Here is a 20,961-nt window from a genome sequence, read left to right on the forward strand (position 1 = left end):
TCCCCCAGGCTCCTGAGTTCATGGAAACCTTCCTGTCACCAAATGGTTTCACTTTTAGGACATGCTTGTCTGGTATCACAGAAATTCACCTAAACCTTTTAAATTTTTGTCTCATCTGACATCTCTTTGGCAGAAAAGTAGCATTATAGGCTCTGTTTCCCAACCAGTGTAAAAGTAATACTCAAGACACTGATATTTCTGATTATTTATTATGGCACTTCAAAGCATATATGCTCCATTGCTAGGTGTTTCAAACAAGTTTAAAAAAAAAGATGAGGTTTGAGGTTTTAGGCAGTATTTCAGCAATTTTGGTTAAGAATTTTTAGAATGCTACTAGATATTGCAATAAGAATTTCGCTAGGAAAAGTCTTCTTAAAATAAGGCTTCTTTTCAAGAAAGTGTGTATGTGCTTGCTTAGATTTATCATGCTCGTTGGCTTACTGGTATATCTTGAGATTAGGAAAACTGTTGTCCTTATTTATTGAGAAATACTGTGGGTAATATATATTAAGAAAACTGTGGGTTTGAAACACAAAAATTCCAAACTAATCCTGAAAATCCATTCCTCTACCTAAACACCAATTTAGTTTCTCACCTATTTATACCCACACAATTCTAGTTACTTTGCAACATGGAAGTTAGAAAAAATATTTGAAGTTTGGGCTGTGGAGTTGTTTCAATTTCAAATTTTACTGTCTTAGAAAGTAGGAATGCTTGTGACATATTGGCTTGTTTTGTGCTGAAGACAGATTGTACTAGAGCCTAAAACCAAAATGGGGTTGGTTTTTTTGAAACCTCACTTAAAATTCCACTAGTAACAATGTTTCCACTTCATATATTCAACAATTTTATTTAATAGCCTAAGTTCAGAATAGTTACATAATAGTTACATCACGGCCTTTAAAAAGAATTGCACTCAGCTACTCAGTCCATTGAAATACTAGAAAACAGGGAAAAGGAAAATATGGAGTGAAAAGGATCTCTGTCCACTGAACTGAGTTGTTTGCAGCAAGTTCCTACTGAACCTGAAGATGTCCTCATGCCTTCTGGTAGACTCTAACACACTTGACGCCATTCATGTCACACTCCTAGAAGATAAAGAGATTCATTTATTAATTTGATTTACCTCTCAGTGCAGGCCAACAGGGAAAAAAGACACGTTAGGAGTTACATTTCAGGCTGCCAACCAGCAGCACTTGGGGGTCAGAAAGTGGGACTGAACTCACCACCACCAATTTTCCATCCACGAGCTTCCTTGTTATTGTGGTCTTCTTGCCATCCCATTCCTGCTCTTGAAGCAATGAGCCATCATCTTTTAAGCTGACAAGGGTCTGAAAGAAGAACCTGACCATCAGTATTTTCCCCATGACACTTGGGGAGCACTGAGGCTTTTCAACACTTTATTCCAAATTAAAGATTCCCACCCCAGCTCACTCAATAATAATTTTATCATTGACAACTACAAAGCCAGAAATTATGTTAAACATTTTATCAATCTTCTTCTTACAGTAACTAACTCACTGCTCATTCACTCACTGCTCTGACACATTTCTGCATCAGACAAATATTTGACGGCATCCACAATTTCAATTAACAGGAGCAGAAGGTGTTCCCTGTTCATCTCTTTGTTACATGGGCTTTGAGCTTTTGTGTAGCATTTATCTGATCTTGCAGGAATAGATGAACTGAGAGTGTGTGGCTGGAGGGAGGGGGGTGATAAACAGAGAGCACTCACAGGAGGAAATGAGATATAGTCTTTGCTTTTTCCCTGCTTTGGGATAAATATTCTCCCTTCTAGATGCAAGGAGAAAGTCTTTGCCTTCTAAAACTGGAGTTTAGTGCCTGTAATTCACACTGTTACCTTGCTGTCTGTGATCCCACCCCACACAGAACCAGGCTCTCTTGTTATGCAAATAAGAGACAGAGCAGCAAGGTTAACCCTAGGGCTGAATTGCCTCTGATTAAACATCAATGGCATTTTTTTCCACAGGCTTCAAATGAAGTGGCATTTGGCTCTAACAGGGATTTAGAGGTCTGTTAGTTTTACTAAAAAAATGCTTCTGCTACAAAATGAAAACAGCAAAATACACAAGACTATTGATTTCAGCACTCTCCCTCTTTGGAATGTGCTTAATCCATGTTAAAAAAAATATTTCAATGAGACTTAGAGAGACAACTGCTCATTGAATAAAGCACTGTTAGTGTGGATGCCAAAACTGATTTTAAAATAGCATCTCCCTCTATAAAACACCCAAAGAAATGCCTTTTTTCAACAGAAATTTAGTATACTGACCTGAGTTTTCCTGCCATCTAATGTGTTTTCCTCAAATTTCTCACCAAGCTTGAAGCTGAACTGTGAAGTTTTGAAGGTGCTTTCTGTTTTCATGGTGATTGTGTCCCCATCCTGAATAATGTAAACGTCTGGCTTGGCCATGCTTCCCATTTTTCTCATGGCCATACCCACACCTGCAAGGCACAGAGTGTCACAAAGTCAGTTAAACCCTGAGGCTTAGGGCCACACAAGAATTCAAATACCTAATTCCCATTTAATTAGGCACTTAAGCACACTTGAGAATCAAAGCTCAAGAGCCACAAAGAAAGAGGATGTTTTAAATTTTCCATAGATGAGGAAGGAAAAAAGCTTATTTGCAGTTACTCTTTTGTTTCCTCAGAGAGCATTTTGCCCTCTAGAGGATTTCTAGATATCCCAAAACTCAGCACTGATTTTTTTATCAAACAGAAATAAATAGCAAAAAGGAAAACAAATACAAATGCTTAAACTAAAATAAAATTATTATCTTCAAATTCTGAACACATTAAAAAGTCTACAAGTTATTTTTATTGACAGATTAGTCCACTTTATTCAAACTTAATAAATGCGCTTTCCTTAATTTGTACACCATTGCAAACATGCCATTTTTAATTAAATTCCATATTCTACATCCTGTTTACAAAGTATGGAGTTGTGAATCATAAAAAATAGTGCTTACACACATGCAAAAGACAGAGGAATGGAGAAATGAGCAATTTGCAAATGGCTGAAAATTCATGATCTGGAGACAGCAGCCCTCAAAACTCTTCAGATTCACCCTGCTTCAGCCCCCGCATGCACTGTTTGGGGGGTTTGCTTGAATCTTTTTGATCTGAAGGATGAAAATGCAAATAAGAGGGCAGCAAGCAAAAAACGTGACTCCATCAAACTGATAAGAGCATATCAGAACCATGAATTGATATGCAACCAAATGGGGCAGAAAGCATCACCAAGTCAGTGAGTGCCTGGGTTCTGCAACTGCTGTAGTTCCAGACACTGCTTCTCCAGACTCAAATGAGATTCCAGGATTGAGCCTTAAGCTTGAGTTCACAGAGAAAAAACAGTTATCCTCAGTGCAGCTTTCCTGATCAGAACTGGAAATTATTGCCACAGTAACCTCCACACACATTCTGTTGCGGTAGTCCAGGCCAGAGTAATCTGGGAGTTATTTCGTCAGCTACAGCTTGGGATCCAACTAAACAGAGATGAGCTGCATGTCTTCCATATGGCAAGAAGTGAAATTCCAACTTCTTTGTCCTCAAATGTTCTTTTGCACAGAATGAGCAGAATCTGCGTGGTGTCATTTGTGGTGTATCAATAGGATCAAAGGCAGAGAGTTTCACAGGCAGCCAGCAAGGGTGAAATCCAGTAAATGACTGGCTCCTAAAATGTGGCTTGGTATAAATTTAATTGCCTAAACCATAAATGTAAAATGGAAAAGTGACTGGGTTTATGATTTCAATCTAAAACCAAACGACAGTCTGGTGCTGCCTACACATGGGAGGTGCTCTGCATTTGCAGCACCTAATTTCTGCTTTGAAGTTGCAACTTGGCACACGCCTAGGTCTGGCCATTGGACATCAAGGCACCAAGGCATCCTAATCCATGGCTCAACCAAGCCAAGCTTAAAATCCTTGAATTTCCTCCAAAGTCTCCCAAAGAGTTCAGTCCACAAGGCTTTCTCATATCATGCTATCACATACTGACAAGCCTCCCAAAATGTAATTATAGCCACCACTGTCTGCAGAGCGTAAATGCAGTGATGCTTTTTGTATTTTATGTGAAGAATGCAAGACCTAAATTCCTTTTTCTCCCTCTCATGATAAGCCTACATCTTCTGCCTCTCGAGAAAATATCATGGCTTTCATCTGTGAATAAATTGCAGAAAATAATAGCTCCTTGGCCATATAGACACTGCCAGGTATCTATCACCTGTCAGCCAGGATGCTCACAGGAAAGTGGTAAATCAGAGCTTGCAGATGAGGCTCCTGGTCTGCTAGGTGTGTTCTTCATCCGATAACTTCACGTTACAAAATGTAGGGCAGCCTGGACGCAGGGATAACAAGCCAGGACCATCCCCCAGAGATAAAGGTGTGACTACCCGCAGAAGAAAGCAGGCAAACAGCCTCCGGCAGGGCAGCCGGTTACCCACAGCAGCGGATCCAGTTCGGCTTTCTCGGGAGGAGACACCCAAGGTGACTCGGCAGCCCCGGCTCGGCAGGTCTGTGTGCTGGCTCTGGGTGACCCAGCGGAGCCGCCGCCCTGGGGCAGCGCCGATCGCCCCGGGCAGCGCCGGCTCCCGCCCGGCATTAGCGCCGCGGGAGGGGCGGGCCGGCCTAATCGCAGCCGGGCTAATGCCGGCCCTGCGGAGGGAAGGGGCAGCGCTGCGCGGCGGGAAGGTGCCGGCACCTGCCTCACAGGCAGCGGCATTACCATGCAGAAAGGGTCGCTGACATCTTTGGGGCGCGGAGCCAGAGGCGGCGGCTCTCCCGCCGGGAAAGCTCTGCTGCCGGCCAGCGCTCCGTGCCCGGAGCCGAGAGGGCGCGGAGCCCCCGGCGCTGCATGCCGGAGATTCCCGGCGTCAGCCCCGCGGCCGCCGCCCACCCGCGGCTCTCGGCCGGGCCGCGTCCCACCCTCGGGCCCGGCTCCGGGACCGCGTTCCCCGCGGACCTTGGACAGAGCCTCGCCGGCCGGCAGCGGCAGCGCATCCCCGGGGCGGCATCCCGGCATCCATCCCTCCCTCTCGGGGGCGGGGAGCCGCCGGCTTCTTACCCAGCTCCTTCATGTACTCGTCGAAGCCCTCGCTGGAGATGAGGCACCATTTACCCAAAAACGCGTCGATGGCCATGGCGGCGGCACTGGAGCTGACGGCGTCCCTGTGGAAACGTGAAGGCAGGAGGACGGGCTGCAGCGCGGCCGCGGCCGCCTTTATAGCCGGGCGGGCAACATGTGCTGCCGGCAGAGCCAATGGGGCTCCCGCCGCGCCCCGGCCCCTTCCCCGCCGAGCCCCCGCCCGGAGAGTCCCGCCCGCGGCAACGGCGGCGGCAAGAGCGGGCACGCCGGGCACTGCCCGCCCTCCGCCCGCACACACGCTCACGCACACAGACTGACACAGACACACATACATACACACACTGACAGACACACACACAGACACACACACACACTGACAGACACACACACAGACACTGACAGACACACATACACACTGACAGACAGACACACACACGGACACAGACACACACACACACACACACACACACACACAGACACACACAGGCACACGCAGTCACATGCGGTCACACACAGACACACACAGACACACACACACAGACACACACACACAGACACACACAGGCACACGCAGTCACATGCAGTCACACACAGACACACACACACACAGACACACACACAGAGGCAGGCACGCTCACACACAGACTCACACAGGCACACACACGCAGTCACATGCAGACACACACACACAGGCAGGCACACTCACACGCAGACACACTTGCACACTCACACACACTCACATGCACAAATCGACACGCACACACAGGCACACTCACACGCAGACACACTCGCACACTCACACGTGCATTCACATGCACAAACAGACACGCACACACACAGAAAATGCACACTCACACTCCTACACACACAGACTCGCAGCCCCTCTTTGCACCCCAGCACGGGAACGCCCAGCACGGGGGGACACTGCCCGAGCTGTGGATGCTGTGGCCTCAGCGCTGCTTCGAACACAAACTGCGTCCGGTGTGGTGAAAGAGTCCAGCGTGCTGAGTGCTGGTACCCTGCGCTCCTAGCTGGACTCTGAATGCTAAATTACGCTGTTTATTACGTGTCATGGTTTTTTTGAAGGCTAATTCAAAAAATCATCATATGGCAGAGCAATAAGGCATCAGCATCCCAAAGCAGCTTATTGGGTTTGATTGCCAGCTTTCCCAACAACTCCCACTGGTACATCACATATTATTGAACTACAGCTACCCATAGTTACTGTGACCCAGGAACAGACCTTCTACATACACACTGTGGTCAGTTTAGCAAACAAAATCAATCAAAACACAGAATTAATGTGGGTGCTTACAGTACTCACAAAAAATCAAAGCCTGAATGCAACTTCATGTCTTAGCATAGGAAAAATGGAGGTATTATATCTTGATTTTAGTCCATTTTGAGCTGCAATTCCTACTTCTTAAAGGAAAACACTGCAGCTGCCTCAACTGTACACTGGCACAGCAGTGGCATCATAAAATATGTTGTTTCAACAGGCCCTGTGAGGTTTTGACTAATCTTTTGTCAAATTTTGTCAGGTGAGTGATTTACTGTCATATTCTGTGAGGAAGCTGCTATTATTAAGTCACAAAAAAAAATATTCCTGATTCCAATGTACCCCCAAAATTTGTTTCCAACATCAGGGTTATGCCAGTCTCTGCCTCTTTTGGCCTTGTGTCACACTGCATGAAAACCACAGCTACTTTCTGCTGTCTGGAAAAAGAGAAATGTGGATATACATCTGGTATCTCAAGGTTTTTTGGAATAACAGTTACTACACTTCTCTGTTAGTACTTTCATGAAGGAGTTTGAGATGGAGGTATCAAAACCATCAAAGCCAGAGAAGATAGCAAAGCAGGTTCTGTGCTGGCTCCAGCATTTCACAAAGGAGAGAGTGCCATAAAGTCAAACATTTTGGAGCAAGGAGGACCTTTTTCTTTATGCTTTGCTGTGATACAACTTCACACAGCAGCTAGAAGTTTCAAGACTTTGTAAAAAGTCAGATTTTTCATACACAAAATAAACAGATAATGTTTGAACTGATTTTTTTTTAATTTCCTCTATCCTTCCCTAACAAGTTGTCTTTAATTACTTTCTGCTTCTCTGACTATATGTTTACTTTTAATATGCAAACAACATTATAGCCTCTGCATAAGACAGCAAGTCACATTGCTTCTTTTTTGTGTTATTAAGTAGGTATATTGAAACACAGGACTTTCAACATTCTTCCACTTTTTTTTTTTTTTTTTTTTAAATTTAATTTTGTGTGTGTCTTGTGTAAGAGATTTCAGAGTAAATGTTAAATTAGGGTGATGTTTACTGACTAATTCATGATAGTTGAATCAACATGCCGTCCATGCTGCAGTTCTCCGGTTGCTTACAGAAAGGATAAATGAAAAGCCATTAGATTAGGGATCAAACAGAATCATCCTTCAGGAATTAGGAAGTCTTCAGTCTTGTAAAGCAGGGACAATTTCTAGAAATAGAAGTCCTGGCTTTACTCCATGTACACCAGCAAATAATTTTGGATCCACATTTCTGCAGTGCTGCCTGCAGATGGCTTACGATATGCAAATGGCAGTCAGGTATAAGTGCTGATAACACAGCAGAAGATGTAAAATCCACTATTTCCATCTAGTGGTGAGACAGTATTCCTGGATCTGAAGTACCTGAAGATCCAGTTACCCACCTGTGCTCAACATTGCTACAGTTTTGAATCCTCCCACAAGTCATTTGCTCTGATTTATTATCCTCACAAATTTGTCAGGTCTAGGCATGTAAATTCATACAAGACACAAGAAGAAAAGAGACTCTTATCTCTCTTTTCTGAAATGCAGATTGTTAGTATACAGTGAAAAAAAAACTCAATTCTTGCGAAGTTCTAATGTTTTGCAAATTACTCAATCCAGTGATATGGCTGTGGTATCATCAATGCGACATCTCAAAAGTTCTTTGGAACAGAATAATGCTGAAACTGTCCGTGTAGCAAATAAAGTATCTGTAGGGGCCAGAGATGTATCCTTCTGGGTAAGGTACAAATAGCTGTGCTACAAAATTTACATTGTTTCTTATCTTGACAGTGCAGTATATATTTGTCAAATACGGCTCCTTCTTTGGGAGGCAAACTAAAATGTTCAGACATCCAGAGGTGCTTGAGCCACAGGGATTCAATCCTGTAAATCTCAATTCCAGCCTGGTTTGAGGCTGACATCATAATCAGACCTTTTGTGTTTGTGTAGTCTCCTCTTTAGATATATGAGAAGAGAAGCAGCAAGTACATGCCACCTATGGACAGCACTGAATTCCTGTGCCATGTATTATTGTTTCGGTGCAGACAGAATAAATTCTCTGAAGTTTTGCTCATTTCCACAGTGAACTATATATTGTCCAAGAAAAGGAGCATCAATTTTACAATGAGAAGTGTAAATTTTTTCTGAGGAAATGAGCTGCACGGCAAGCACGGAGCCACATTTGGGAGCAACCACCACCTTGGCAGCTTGAGCCTAACCAGGGTGAATGCTTTCCTCAGGTAGTCAAACCCTTGCACCTTGTAGGACAGGAGGGTGTTACAGCTCTTCATTACCAAGTGCAAGGCAATGTGCACAGAGACCTTCATTCTACTCCTTGGGGCAGGGGCAGTGATGCTGCATCTGATGTGGGAGCTGTGGCCAGCAGTGCCTGAGGTTTCTCTTCACGTAGCCATAGATTCACCTCCTGCATGCAAGCTAAGCCATAATTTGTCTTTTGGAGTCACAATACCTGCTGCTTGGGCAGGGCAGAGCACCACCTCCTCCTCTGCAGCATATCACTAATCTGGTTCCATAGGAGGAGTAACTTTTTCCTTAGACCTTTACTCATTAAGCTGCCCATATGTTTAACTTGGGGGGAACCCAATCTGATAGAGCTATGCTCTACTGTGTAAGGGAGGATCTCACTTTCCTTCTAGAATATAGACATACTGTGTATATAGACCACCTTTTCTAAGTGGTAGTCTTCGTTTAGATAAGATAACCTCTTGAGAAAGCCTTAAAAAATTGTCAGGAAAACTGGACATCACTGCCAAAATTTTACTCTTCGGTCTATCCTTAGCTGTGGAAAAAAGTTAAAGCAGTCTATGAATAATAGCTACTCACCCCCAAGGCATGGATGGGAAAAATTGCATAGGTAGCAGAGTTTTGTTTCTGTTTCCTTGTTGTACAAGTGTGGTTTTCCCTTCCCAGCCGTGTCATCGCTGGGCAGGCATGATGAAACACGTGCTGCAGTTGCCGAGCTGGCCTAAGGAAGCTGTGCCACTCAAGAGAGGTTTGCTTGGGCAATACTAGGCCAGGGATTATGAAGCAACAACGCACAAACCTGCAAGTTTTCCTTTGTATGTCAACATGCACAAGATCTCCCGGCGTGTCAGCATTTCATTGCCTCTGAGCTGGAAGAGCTGGGCATAGCTTTGTTTCATCAATGAGCTTTGTGCAATACATCCGGGTTTGAGTCAAAACAAAGCCATATTGCTCTCCAGCATGGAGCGTGGGTCCAAAGAATCCTTGCTGTGGATCTGGAGACCGCTGTATCTGCCCTGAGTAGGCAGCCTGTCCTGGGGTGGGCAGGCTCACGTGTGCTGGCGCGGCGGTGCTGCTGGGGGACAGAGCATTACTGCATTACTCTAATGCAGTCCTGCATCACTATAATGCAATTAGCGCCCTGGCAGCCTGAGCCCGGCTCCTGCACGTTGTCAGCCGCACGTTCAGAGCAAGGTCAAAGGAAAATGCTTCTAGGGCAAAGTTTACTGTGGCAATGGTGTCACAGCTTACCGAGTGTAGCCTGCCTCAGTGATGAGAGAGAAAGCTCCAGAAGCCTGCAGTAACTTGGAAGAGGACTCCAGGACCCATTTTCCTGATTCTCGACAAAAAATGATTGGATGTCAGGTCCAGCCCAGGTCACAGTGACTGCAGATATGTGAGCTTGTCCCTAACTTCAGAAGCTTTGAAAAGTCCTTTTTATTTAGCAGCAGTATCTACTCTGAAGAGCAAACATCCACATACAAGAATAAAAATATTTTTATTTATCTTCAGAATTTTATAATCAGCATAGTCATTACAATGCTAAAAAAGATATTAGGGTGACTACAAATCTTCCATAGCTGTAGTTCTAGCACTGAAAAAGCCTTTGATCCACATAAAACAAAAGTTCATTAGCAGGAAATACCTGCTCACAGAAGAAACTTTCAGAAAACAAATGCTCTGGTATGGTTTTTAGAAACATCAGGTGTACAAAAAAAAATCATCCCAAATAATGTCTCTGTAAATAAAGACAAATAAAACTTCAACTTTGTCCTTTCTGTGCAGCCTGGAACAATAAGGACATAAGGGGAAGGACAAGGAATGTCAAAATTATTAGGAATAGGTAATGATAAAACAAATATTTCTACTCATGATAAATAACTAGATCATGAAATTTGGAATCAATAAAGTACAGATGCTCCCACTGGATTTTAAAAGGTTATATAAAGCTGTAGCTTTTTCCCTTGATTGCATATCATAAGTAGAGTTCCATTACTGAGGATATTGATCAAGCACTGTGAAGGGAACCTCAGAAAAAAACATTGTTTCATTTATAGCTATAACCATACTTCTCATTCTCAGGATATCACAAAGGAGAGCATCATAGTACAGAAATTTGAAGGACAGAGCCTGACACACTCTGCAGAGGAAGGGTCTTCTCATTGTGATGTAGATACCAACACTTTTCCCAGGAAAGCTGGAGAGGGGCTGCAATTGCTCCTCTTCCTGTTGGCCAAAATCATGTAGTAGGGTGCTAGGAATATGTGTAGGCTGTCTTCCTGGCCAGGGCTCCCAAAGGGCTTTATCCTGGGGTAAAAGGTGTAAAACACCTGAGGCACAGTTGATGGGGGCTCCTTTTCACCAAACAGCAGAAGCCTTCTCACACCTGCACACAGTGGGAAGAGACAGGCTCTCTGGGCTGCTGCTCAGTGTTTTAGCTTCCAGTTCTGACTCACCTTTCAAGACCTCCTTTTTCATGGACTGTAGAACAACATTGGGGAAAACTCTTTGGAAGCTAAAGCTAGTTTTTACTATTAACACATTCCCATTGCCAACATGCTAAGTTTGCAAAAAGGGTTGACTAAATGACTTGTGTTCAAAAGTCTTCTAAGAAAATTCTTGCCTCTGGCGTCTCAAGCTACCATGCAGGACAAGCAGGTATTTTCCAGCTTGCTCTTCTAGACTTGAAAAGTCTCACGCTATTTGGGTTTACATCCCTGATTCCATCTCAAGATTTGGTATTACATATCTAGCAACCAGACCAGAGAAAATCCGTGAGGAAGTAGGAAATTACACTGCAGTTCTCTAATTTGTTCCTATGTTTCTGCCAAAAGCTTTTGGTACTGACTGCCACCTTTTCTTTCATGTGCAATTTAACTTGATACTGATCTAGCTGTTTGAAGGAAAGAAGTAATCACCTGATCCTGAAATTTCTCATTTCCAGTAAATACTCTGAAATTCACTTGAGCAGTGGATTTTGAAGTCAAGTCCTATAAATCTTAATCTATAAAGATACTTTTAAAACTCCACGAAAATATTTATTTTTTCTTTTATTCATGCAAGTGACTTGAACCACTCAGATTCCCCAATAGTGAAAAGACAATTCCATGCATCCATGCAAGAACTGTGTTAGAGAGGACGAACTTGCTGGCTTTGTGTGCCAACCATGTTATTTTTACAGTAAGGCTGGTCTTTGACTCCGTGTTGAAAAAGGGTGGAGGGTTCAAAAGAAACAGAGCAGTAGTGCCTGAGTAAGGAAGGAACGTGCTGCTTTGTCTCCTACCTGTCCTCTGAACTTCCTGCAGGGATTGTCAGCCTGAATTGTGAAAATCTGTCCACTAAGGATGTCTTTCCCAGGTTTACTCCTATTGACCAAGCATTCCCTTCATAAACATGTTTGTCCACTTTTCCAGCTATTTTGCCTTAAAAGAAACATTAATTCGTATGGAAACAAGTCAAACTCATCTCTTCCAGTGAAGCACAATGCAAAGATCTGCTTTGATGTGCTATTAACCTCTGCTATTAACACTGCCAGTAGGTAGGAGACTGCTTAAAGTCAAACAAAATATCTAGGCATGCCTTAACTCTGCTTTCAAGTACCACTTTGGAACTTCAGGAGTCATAATCAAAACAGGTCAGCAGCTCCTTTCCCTTCACACCCCTAACATCTGTCCCTAGCTGCATCCTTAGTTTTGTAAAATCCCGAGAAAACCAGCTCAGTGCAAAGACCATTTTTTGTTAAGTTAATCAGAAGCCAAATACCACCTCTAGCTGTTCATGCTGCTCCATCCCAACAGTTACCAGCTTACAGAGCAAGGCTGAGCAGGAAGCCGAGAACATGGAGTGGTCTTCCAGCAGCAGAGTACCTTGGCTGCTTGAAGCCTCTCCATGCTCTTGGCAAACAACAAAAAGGGCTCAGAAGAGTGACTCAGGCCTTCCAGGGGAAAAGGTGAGCCTGGATGAGATCAAACAATACTAGTAAGGAAAAAGACTATTAGGCCAGGAGATGGAGAAGGCAGAGAAGTGCATGTAGAAGAGGCATCACTGATAGGCAGTATGTTGGTCTCAATGGGACTCCAAGCCACTCAGTGGAAAGACAGGGCCTGCATCCAGGGAAACTGGTTGCACATGGAGTTTGAGGTGGGCAGTGAGCCAGCAATTCTTAAAACTGTAAGGAGTGTATACATGTGTAGGAGATACATTTGAGAACAAGCATCTTGAGAACTGTTGAACACAGTCCCAGGATATTCAACTTTTGAAGGGTTTTTCTGGCTTCTTTATACCACATAAACTCCTTGGTCATTTAAAATTCAAACAAGCAGAGGCGAAGAACTTGCAATGTTCTCTGACACTGCTGCTCCTAGTTGAAATCTTTAATAAAAATACCATTATCTTTTTCTAAAACCAGTGCTGCAGATACTTAAAAAGGGAATATCTCAGCCAGGTTGTGTTATCTGAATGGCATATTCATCCATTTCAAGACTATTTTCCCTATGCACTGATAAGAACATCTAAAAAAACCAGGTATTTGTACAATGAAAAGATCTAAGATTATTCCAATAATTGCTAAATCTCCAGGCCTTAGAGATTTAGCCATTTTCATGTCATCACCTGCTATCAGACATCCTATGTGGCCATGCTATTTGCATGTAGGCAATCCTAGTTTTTTAGGGTCTGTTCCAGTTCCTTTTATAGTTGGGCAAGCACCCACATTTTTGGTGGGATACAATAATCAAGATTAGTGGGCTAAAAAATAACAACGTGCAAAGTCAGTGCTCACCCAGACACGCTTTGTTGTGCACGAGTGACCTTAATACCCTGTACATCCCCAGTGCTGGCCTGTGCATGTCAGGAGCTGTCAGAGCTTTGTTCCAGGCAATCAGCAGCAGGAGCTGGGAGTGCAGGAGCAGCTTGCAGCAAAGCTATCTAAATGCTCAGGGAAGAAAGTCATTACAGATTATCTTTAATGTACTTGAAAAATAAATTCCTACCTTTATCTCCACGATACAGGGAGAGAAATTTCCTACATATTAGCATAATAATCATCAGAGGAGTGCCTTCTTGCTCATCTTGCTTGTTTATATCACTCCAGTATCTTGTAGTCTCGAGGATGCACATTTTTAGCTTGATTTTTCTATCCTGTAGGCTTTGCTTTACACGTTGCATATTAAAAACCCAGTCATTACTTCCTTTTCATGCACAGAAGGTATCAGAGCTTTATCAGAGCAAACTGCAGCTCCCAGCACCCACAGCAAAAGCAGCACCAGCCTACACCTCATCCCCTGAATTGTCAGTGATCTCTCAATGGCAACGTGGCAGGGCTCTGGCCTAACCTAAGCAGGAAGGTTGGGGATGTGTGGATTAAAATGAAAGCCTTTAGAAAAAGTGTGTGTTTTTACAGAGCAATCCGTGCTAGTAAAATAAAAAAAAAAACCTGCCTTTCTTCGACAACAGAAGGGATTCATTTTGATGATAAAAAACTAGCTAGGATCTTCATTTTTCCCTTTTCTGTTCATAAATATAAGCCCCAATCTTGGGCCAAAATAAATACTATAGAAACTTAATTATTATTAATAATTAATTATTAATTACTGAACTTATGTTTGACTTTTTAAACACTTATAGATGGCTATTTAAGATGGATATAGGCAATTCAAATTAAAACATAAGTTTTGTACATTAATGTACAGACTGTGAAAGAAAGAAAAACACCTTCAAGAATCATTGATATGTTACAGTAAGAAGGCTTTTCTGCATATGAATACATGATTAACCAGAGGAACAATAATTGTGCAGAGGTCTTCCACTTGAACAATTCTCACTTTTCCTGCAAAGCTTTTTCAGATAAAGTCATGGTATTTGATATTATTCAAAACTGGGAAAAACAAAACAAAATAAAACAACAAAACAATCTCTCTTGGAACATTCTTTTTTCAATTTGGTCCTCTTCTATGGTACTCCTCTAGCTTGACAGGATTTAAAATCCTCTCTGTTCCAGGTGCTCTCATAACCCCTCTGCTGTAATGGAGCTCAGCAGCAGGTTTAGCAACTCAGCACTCCAAAACCACTCTGAAGAGCTGGTGGCCTAATAAAGGGTTCCAGTGCACAGAAGGTATTTATCCCAGACAAATTTGTTCACATCTCCCGTTTCCATGTCCAAATTTCATTGAATCATCTTATCTCACACTCTTCTGTTTGTTGCAAACACATGGGAAACACCCAATGTCTTTAGCACAGCTCTCCTTCTCCAAAACAAGACATCACCATGATCTCAACATTCTAATGAAGAACTTGCAAAGAATTACCTTGACAGTGCTATTTAGAACCACCTTGCTTTCAGAATGGACTTGTCCATTTAATAATCTTGGCAAAAGTATAGTAAAACTAGTTTCAGATTTGTGTCCTAAATCTGCTGCCAACTTTGGAAATACATGTACTAGTTTTAGAGAAATCAGGCATCTGATTATAAAAAATTAGAAGTAAAGCCTCTCAAGAGTACCACACCTGCAATTCTCAAAACTGGAACTACATTTTTATTATGAACAAAACTGATGCACATGAAACACATGAGGAGCTGACACCTTCACCTGCACAGCCTGAGGAGAGATCAACCCTTCCAAACCCACAGATGAGGGTTTGCAACACAGATGAGACACCTAAGCAGTTATTTTAATAAATAATAGGGTTGGACATGGGACTATAAACACCAAATTAAGCTCTGCCTTTGATCTTTCCAAAATAGTGAATCAAATATCCCAAGAGTGACAAAACCACTACAAAACTGAACTTCAAAGATAGCCCTTTTCTCCAATTACCAAAAACACTAACTTGAGCTAAACTTAGTTACTTCTATGCAGGATGAGTAACTCTACTGTGTGTTGACAGACCCATAACCTTGTTACTTTAATAGCTGAGCTAAATTTACATTTAGCAAATTTCCCACTTCCTTCAAAAAAAGAGGAAGAAAATGGTAGGGACTTAGCAACAGATGTATTATAAACAAAGTAGTACAAAAACCACTCTACATTTGCAGCCTGCCGTCCCTCAGCTAAGTCAGTAAGTTCTCTTCAAATGTAATAAATAGCCTTCAAACAATAATAATAACCACTCTAAAAATATTCTGCCTTATAGAAATTTTGTAGGAAATAATGCCCAAAGAGATCTGGCTTCATTGCAGTATTAATTTAATAGCTGATGTGCATTATTCACATTGAAATGCAAATACATGTGATATTAGTCCAACATGCAGCTGCTTAGAAAGATGCATTCCTGCATCTTATGCCACTCTGACCCACTGCTGTAAGATCTGTTGGTCTGTATGTCCTCCTTCAAGGGAAGGCAGGGAACATTTAAAGTCTTTTGGGCACCTCTCAGATGTTGTTGCATAGGAAAAAGCCTTCTGTGCAGCCTGCTGTTTCTAATACATGTCAATGCAAACACAGCTGGTTTTCCATTCTTCAGGGATTCTTCTTCTTGCTTTTCTGTTCTTCCTTCAGGTCTTTTGCATTACATCTGGATGCCAATGCTGTTATCATTTCCCCTGTGGTCAAGTGGGCTCCCTTCATTATCAGTCGATCTCCATCAGCTACAAATGAAGAAAACCTTGAGAAGTCACAAAGTGACAAATCCTCTGGTGTGCAGTGGTTTTACACAAATAAATCCAACTACAGTTCACCTTGTCTGATTGGAAAGTGTTCCAGCTACCAAGGAACCTGACTATGCACCACTGCCAAACAGACATATCAAACTGCACACAATATGCATTTAATTGGCACTTCTGCATTGCATTATTGAAAAATCTGAAGCATTTGTCTAGGTATGCCTGCAGTAAGAACACATTTGATAAGAATACTCTGCCCCCAAAGTCACCTCACAAAAGGCAAGTAAGGCATTGGAAGGCACAATTTCCACACATGGCTAAGCATTTTAGTAGCCTGTTGTCAGTGGTCCATTTAATGTGCTTCTTCAGCCAAAATAGCAAATTGGTTCACACAATCCTGCGGTCATAACGTTAAAAAAAATAGGAAGCACTAGGATTTCTAGAATTCTGAAAGAATTTATTTTTTAAAAGGCAGGAAGCAGTAGAAGGTGAATATTACCCAAGTTAATTATTTTGCAAGATTTGCAAATACAAAACCAACAGCCAAATCCATATAATGAAATACCATGCGTGGCATCCACGTTCCAGTCTCATTTTTGCCAACTACAAGGGCTACAAACACTTCACTGGAGAAAAATCAGCTTTTAGAATATGAAGAGTTTAGAGGTGTCTTGGCATTAATGAGATAAACTGGTTTGTGTTTCCAATATGAAAAAACATAGAGCTTTACTGCTTTAGTCTTAATACATCACAAGGATGAGAAAGACAGAGGCATGAGGGAGAGAGGGACAAGCAACGTTAACACTGCAATAGTTTCTTTCCTAAGCAAAACAAAAACCATTCAACACTTTTGATATTTCCACCAATTCACTAAAAATATGGAAGTTTAAACATAAGAGGGTAGCAGAAATCAATATTAATGAAAACTTTAATGGGCTACATGACATATTGGTCCATTACAGCACAGCAGGAAAGAAGATGCAGCCAGAGAAAAGGACAAAAGCAGATTAGAGCCATCTGTTCACAGCCTGGAATCTGGGACGCTTCCAGAACTGATGAAATCTCCACCACCAATTCCCTGCCTGCTCCCTATACCCTCGAAGGAAACCCAGAAATTTGCTGTACATAGTTGACCTCATTCTGCAGGTCCATCTGCACATGCAGAGCCTCACTCATCTGAGCAGTTCCTTCAGATTACAGCTACTCAGTTGCATAAGCAACTAAAGGTATCCAACCTTCTCTTCTCAAGACTGAGATGCCTCCACCACAGGTAACATAAAAAAAAATTATGGAAAGTAAACAGATTACTATATAAAAACAGAGCTAAATTTACCTTCCTGGAATTGTGCCTGACTGCAAGGTTATAAGTACATCACTAGAGAAGTACACTCAGCTCCAGTGTTGTGAGTTGTTGGATCTAAGATCCATTAGAGCTAACAACAGTAGAGGCATATCAGGCTGTTAGTGACACCCTCTTTCTTTTTTCCTCTGAGCTGTTCAACATCTAGTTATGGACCAGAGGGAAAAAAAAAAAATCAGTTAAAAAAAAATATAGAATACAATAACATTGTAACAACACAAACCCAGGGTTTTTGTTTCTTTAAAAACAAGCTCCTTACCAAATGTAACATCTACAACTGGTTCAGATCCATCATGTCTCACATCAGCAGTCACTTCACAGTTTGTATTAGTAGCTTGGATTTTTTTATGGTAAATTCTTTGGAGAAATTTTCTGAAAATATATTAAAAATATATTAAAAATATATTAAGTATGTTGTAGACAGAAATTAAAGTAAACATACTTCTAAAATTAATTTGCAGATCTCAATATTGCTGGGCAACAACATATAAACACAATAGGATTTGTACTTAACTTCAGACAGGTACTTCTTATAAGAGAATCACTCTTAAACTCCAAAAATCCGAATTCAGTATATATTCCTTATATACTAACACGTTAAAAAGCACACCAAAGAACTTCATAAAACTTCAGTGTATATACTTTCTGTGTTTCTCTTAGCTAGATTAGTAACAATAATAAAAAAAATTAACAGCAAAGGCATTTTCATTTTTCTGTCTGCATCATTTGCTTGCCAATGTTTTCTTGTTTGGGTTTGAGACAGCATTTATTTATATGACATCTTCGGTCTCCTGTTGATTTCTGAAATGCGTGACAGCTACTTTAAGCTGCTATTCTGGCAGTTTAAAGATATTCTAAGTTAAGCTGTGTTACTAAATTCATTTTAAAAGTAGGTGCGCCTGTAAAGTCATTGCAAAACGGCATTTTGGAATTGTTTGGAATTGTTTGTTCTCCAGAACATCGCGGGACAGGCACAATCCCTTAAATATCTCCAGCGATTAATTACCGGGATAGAGGAGCTGCTGTCGCCCCGCCCGCCCGTCACCAGCACATGGAGTGGATTTGTGCCCTCGCTACAGATCAGCCGCGGCGGGGCTGAGCACTCTGCGGGGCTGGGCGCTCTGCCGGAGCTCGGAGCACACACACTGCAGGGCTGGGCGTTCTACCGGAGCTCACTGCACACACACTGCAGGGCTGAACGCTCTGCCGGAGCTCAGGGCACACTGCGGGGCACACACACTGCGGGGCTGGGAGCTCTGCCGGAGCTCAGGGCACACACACTGCGGGGCTGAGCGCTCTGCCGGAGCTCAGGGCACACAGCTGTGAAAGGGTGCACGGCTTGGCACGGACCCTCGGGACAGCAGCACAGGATGGCCCCGGGTGCCATAGCCCAGCGCCAGAGCCCGGCGGGAGACGCGCGGCCCGGAAGGCCGCAGGAAGGGCGCACGGAGGGCGCCGGGGCGTCTGCAGAGAGGGAGCCCAGACAGAGCGGGCAAGGGTAGCCCCCGCAGCCCCCTCACCTGGTGCTCTCCACGTTGGGCTCGAAGGGGCAGAACCGCACCACGATACTCTTCACTGGCCGCAGCACCAGGCTCACCTTGGACGCCATCTTCTCCCCGCCCCCTACTACAGCTCCCAGCAGCCCCCGCGCAGGGGCGCTCGGCTGCGGCGGCCGCGCCGGCCCGCCCCGAGGGCAGCTGGGAACTGTAGTCCGTGCACGGCCGTGGGGGCGGAAGGTCCACGGGCGCGCTCCCTTCACCGCTGCCGGCCCCACGAGCCTCGTTTGATAACCCGAGGCGCTCGGGGCCGGGCTCCTTCCTGTGACAGAGAATCATAGACTGGTTTGGGCTGGAAGGGAGCTTAATTTTTTTTAAAATGTAGTTCCAGCCGCCCTCCCTGTGCAGGGGCACCTTTCACTGGACCAGGTTGCTCAAAGCTCCCTCCAAACCTGCCCTTGAATACTTCCAAGGAAGAAGCATCCGCAATTTTCTCTGGAAATACTGTTCCAGTGTGTGAAAAATGCGTATTTTATGATTGGCCTTTCACAAAAACTAAAATGATTATTATATGTGTTATGTTAGAAAGTTATGCTGTATTAATTTTCTTATGCAGTGTGTTAAATATAGTTTTAGGTTATAACATAATGGTAAAATAGAAACTATGCTGTGTAAGATACTTTTTTTAAAGAGAGGACTTGCACTGAGATAGCAGCCACAAAATCTTTCAGAGACAAAGAATTTATTGCTCTCTTATCAGAAGAAATGAACTTCCTGCCTTGCTTAGCCCTGAAGACACCGTCAGGATTAAGAGGAAGAAATTGACACTGACCAGACAGAATCCTGTGTTTGAATGGGAGTTATGCATCACATATGAGATGTATGAATATGCAACAGGCTTTTAAGGGTTAATCCTCTGTTAACGTGTGTCCTTTTTTGGGCTTATTTTGCCCAGAAAGAGGTACCCGGACTGTCCGTAACTCTTTGTTTTTTATTGTCTTGTATTCTCCTAAATCCTAATTGTCCAAATTTTTATTACTCTAATTATATTACTATTATTATAACCATTTTATTACTATTAAACTTTTAAAATTCTAAAAACAAGTGATTGGCGTTTTTCACACAGTGCTTCACCATCCTCAGAGCAAATCATTTATTCCTAATAACCTAATCTAAACTTACTCTCTGCCGGTTTGAAGCCGTTCCCCCTTGTCCTCTCATGACATGCTCTTGTAAAAAGTCCCTCTTCAGCTTTCTTGTAGGCTCCCTTTGGTGCTGGAAGGGAACAGCAAGGTCTCCCCCAGAGACTTATTTCCTCCAGAATGAACAGCCGTGACCCTCTCAGGCTTTCCTCGTAGGAGGGGAGCTCTGTCCCTCTGATCATGTTCGTTGTCCTTCTCTGCACCTGCTCCAACAGGTCGATGTACTCCAACAGGTCCTTCGTGTGCTGAGCACCCCAGAGCTGGGTGGAGCACTCCAGGTGGGTTTTCACAAGAGTGGAGTAGAGAGGGAAGGAAGATAAGGATCTCGTAAAGATAAATTGGATCAGCTAAGATAAATTAGAGGCAATATTTTGCAATACATCAAAGAGGAAAGAGATTTGCAAGAGGACTGCTGCTGGAAGTGAACACATTTGGTTTTTTGTTCATGACTGGTTATGTCCAGGAGCTGCTTGCCAGCCCTGGAATTTAGCCTGGAAAGAGGAGGCTCAGGGGTGACCTGACCACTCTCTACAACTCCCTGAAAGGAGGGTGTAGCCAGCTGAGGATCGGCCTCTTCTCCCAAGACACTAGCACCAGGACAAGCTTAGTCCTAAGCTGCACCAGGGAAGGTTCAGGCTGCGC

The 20,961-nt window shown here is 43.1% G+C and overlaps 2 protein-coding genes across 2 annotated transcripts; both read right to left on the minus strand.

Annotated features, from left to right (window-relative positions):
• Positions 1 to 834: 834 nt before the first annotated feature.
• Positions 835 to 5,444, minus strand: LOC128938459 (fatty acid-binding protein 5). The gene is made up of 4 exons (XM_054278757.1): positions 5,084 to 5,444; positions 2,294 to 2,466; positions 1,227 to 1,331; positions 835 to 1,088 (listed from the first exon to the last, which is right to left on the minus strand). The coding sequence occupies exons 1-4, from the start codon at positions 5,436 to 5,438 to the stop codon at positions 1,038 to 1,040; spliced, it is 684 nt and encodes a 227-aa protein (XP_054134732.1). The 5' UTR covers positions 5,439 to 5,444; the 3' UTR covers positions 835 to 1,037.
• A 10,384-nt stretch (positions 5,445 to 15,828) lies between these two features.
• MRPL53 (mitochondrial ribosomal protein L53) lies at positions 15,829 to 19,239 on the minus strand. The gene is made up of 3 exons (XM_054291800.1): positions 19,142 to 19,239; positions 17,881 to 17,993; positions 15,829 to 16,246 (listed from the first exon to the last, which is right to left on the minus strand). Exons 1-3 carry the CDS (start codon positions 19,228 to 19,230, stop codon positions 16,119 to 16,121), a joined length of 330 nt encoding a protein of 109 aa, XP_054147775.1. The 5' UTR covers positions 19,231 to 19,239; the 3' UTR covers positions 15,829 to 16,118.
• Positions 19,240 to 20,961: the final 1,722 nt, after the last annotated feature.

This window comes from Melozone crissalis, unplaced genomic scaffold (assembly GCF_028551555.1).
Source record: "Melozone crissalis strain CALT ecotype California unplaced genomic scaffold, PUWL_Pcris_2 ptg000002l_1, whole genome shotgun sequence".
Taxonomy (NCBI): domain Eukaryota; kingdom Metazoa; phylum Chordata; class Aves; order Passeriformes; family Passerellidae; genus Melozone; species Melozone crissalis.

What these genes read in the sequence shown, in the direction of transcription:
- LOC128938459 (XM_054278757.1), bottom strand. Translation starts at nt 5,438, where the DNA reads ATGTATGTGTGTCTGTGTCAGTCTGTGTGCGTGAGCGTGTGTGCGGGC. An exon ending in TAGATGGCAGGAAAACTCAG is followed by an intron (nt 1,332 to 2,293) that starts GTCAGTATACTA and finishes TTCTTCTTTCAG; the next exon opens with ACCCTTGTCAGCTTAAAAGA. An exon ending in TGGATGGAAAATTGGTGGTG is followed by an intron (nt 1,089 to 1,226) that starts GTGAGTTCAGTC and finishes TTTATCTTCTAG; the next exon opens with GAGTGTGACATGAATGGCGT.
- MRPL53 (XM_054291800.1), bottom strand. Translation starts at nt 19,230, where the DNA reads ATGGCGTCCAAGGTGAGCCTGGTGCTGCGGCCAGTGAAGAGTATCGTG. An exon ending in CCCAACGTGGAGAGCACCAG is followed by an intron (nt 17,994 to 19,141) that starts GTGAGGGGGCTG and finishes ATATATTTTCAG; the next exon opens with AAAATTTCTCCAAAGAATTT. An exon ending in AGTTGTAGATGTTACATTTG is followed by an intron (nt 16,247 to 17,880) that starts GTAAGGAGCTTG and finishes CTTCATTTGTAG; the next exon opens with CTGATGGAGATCGACTGATA.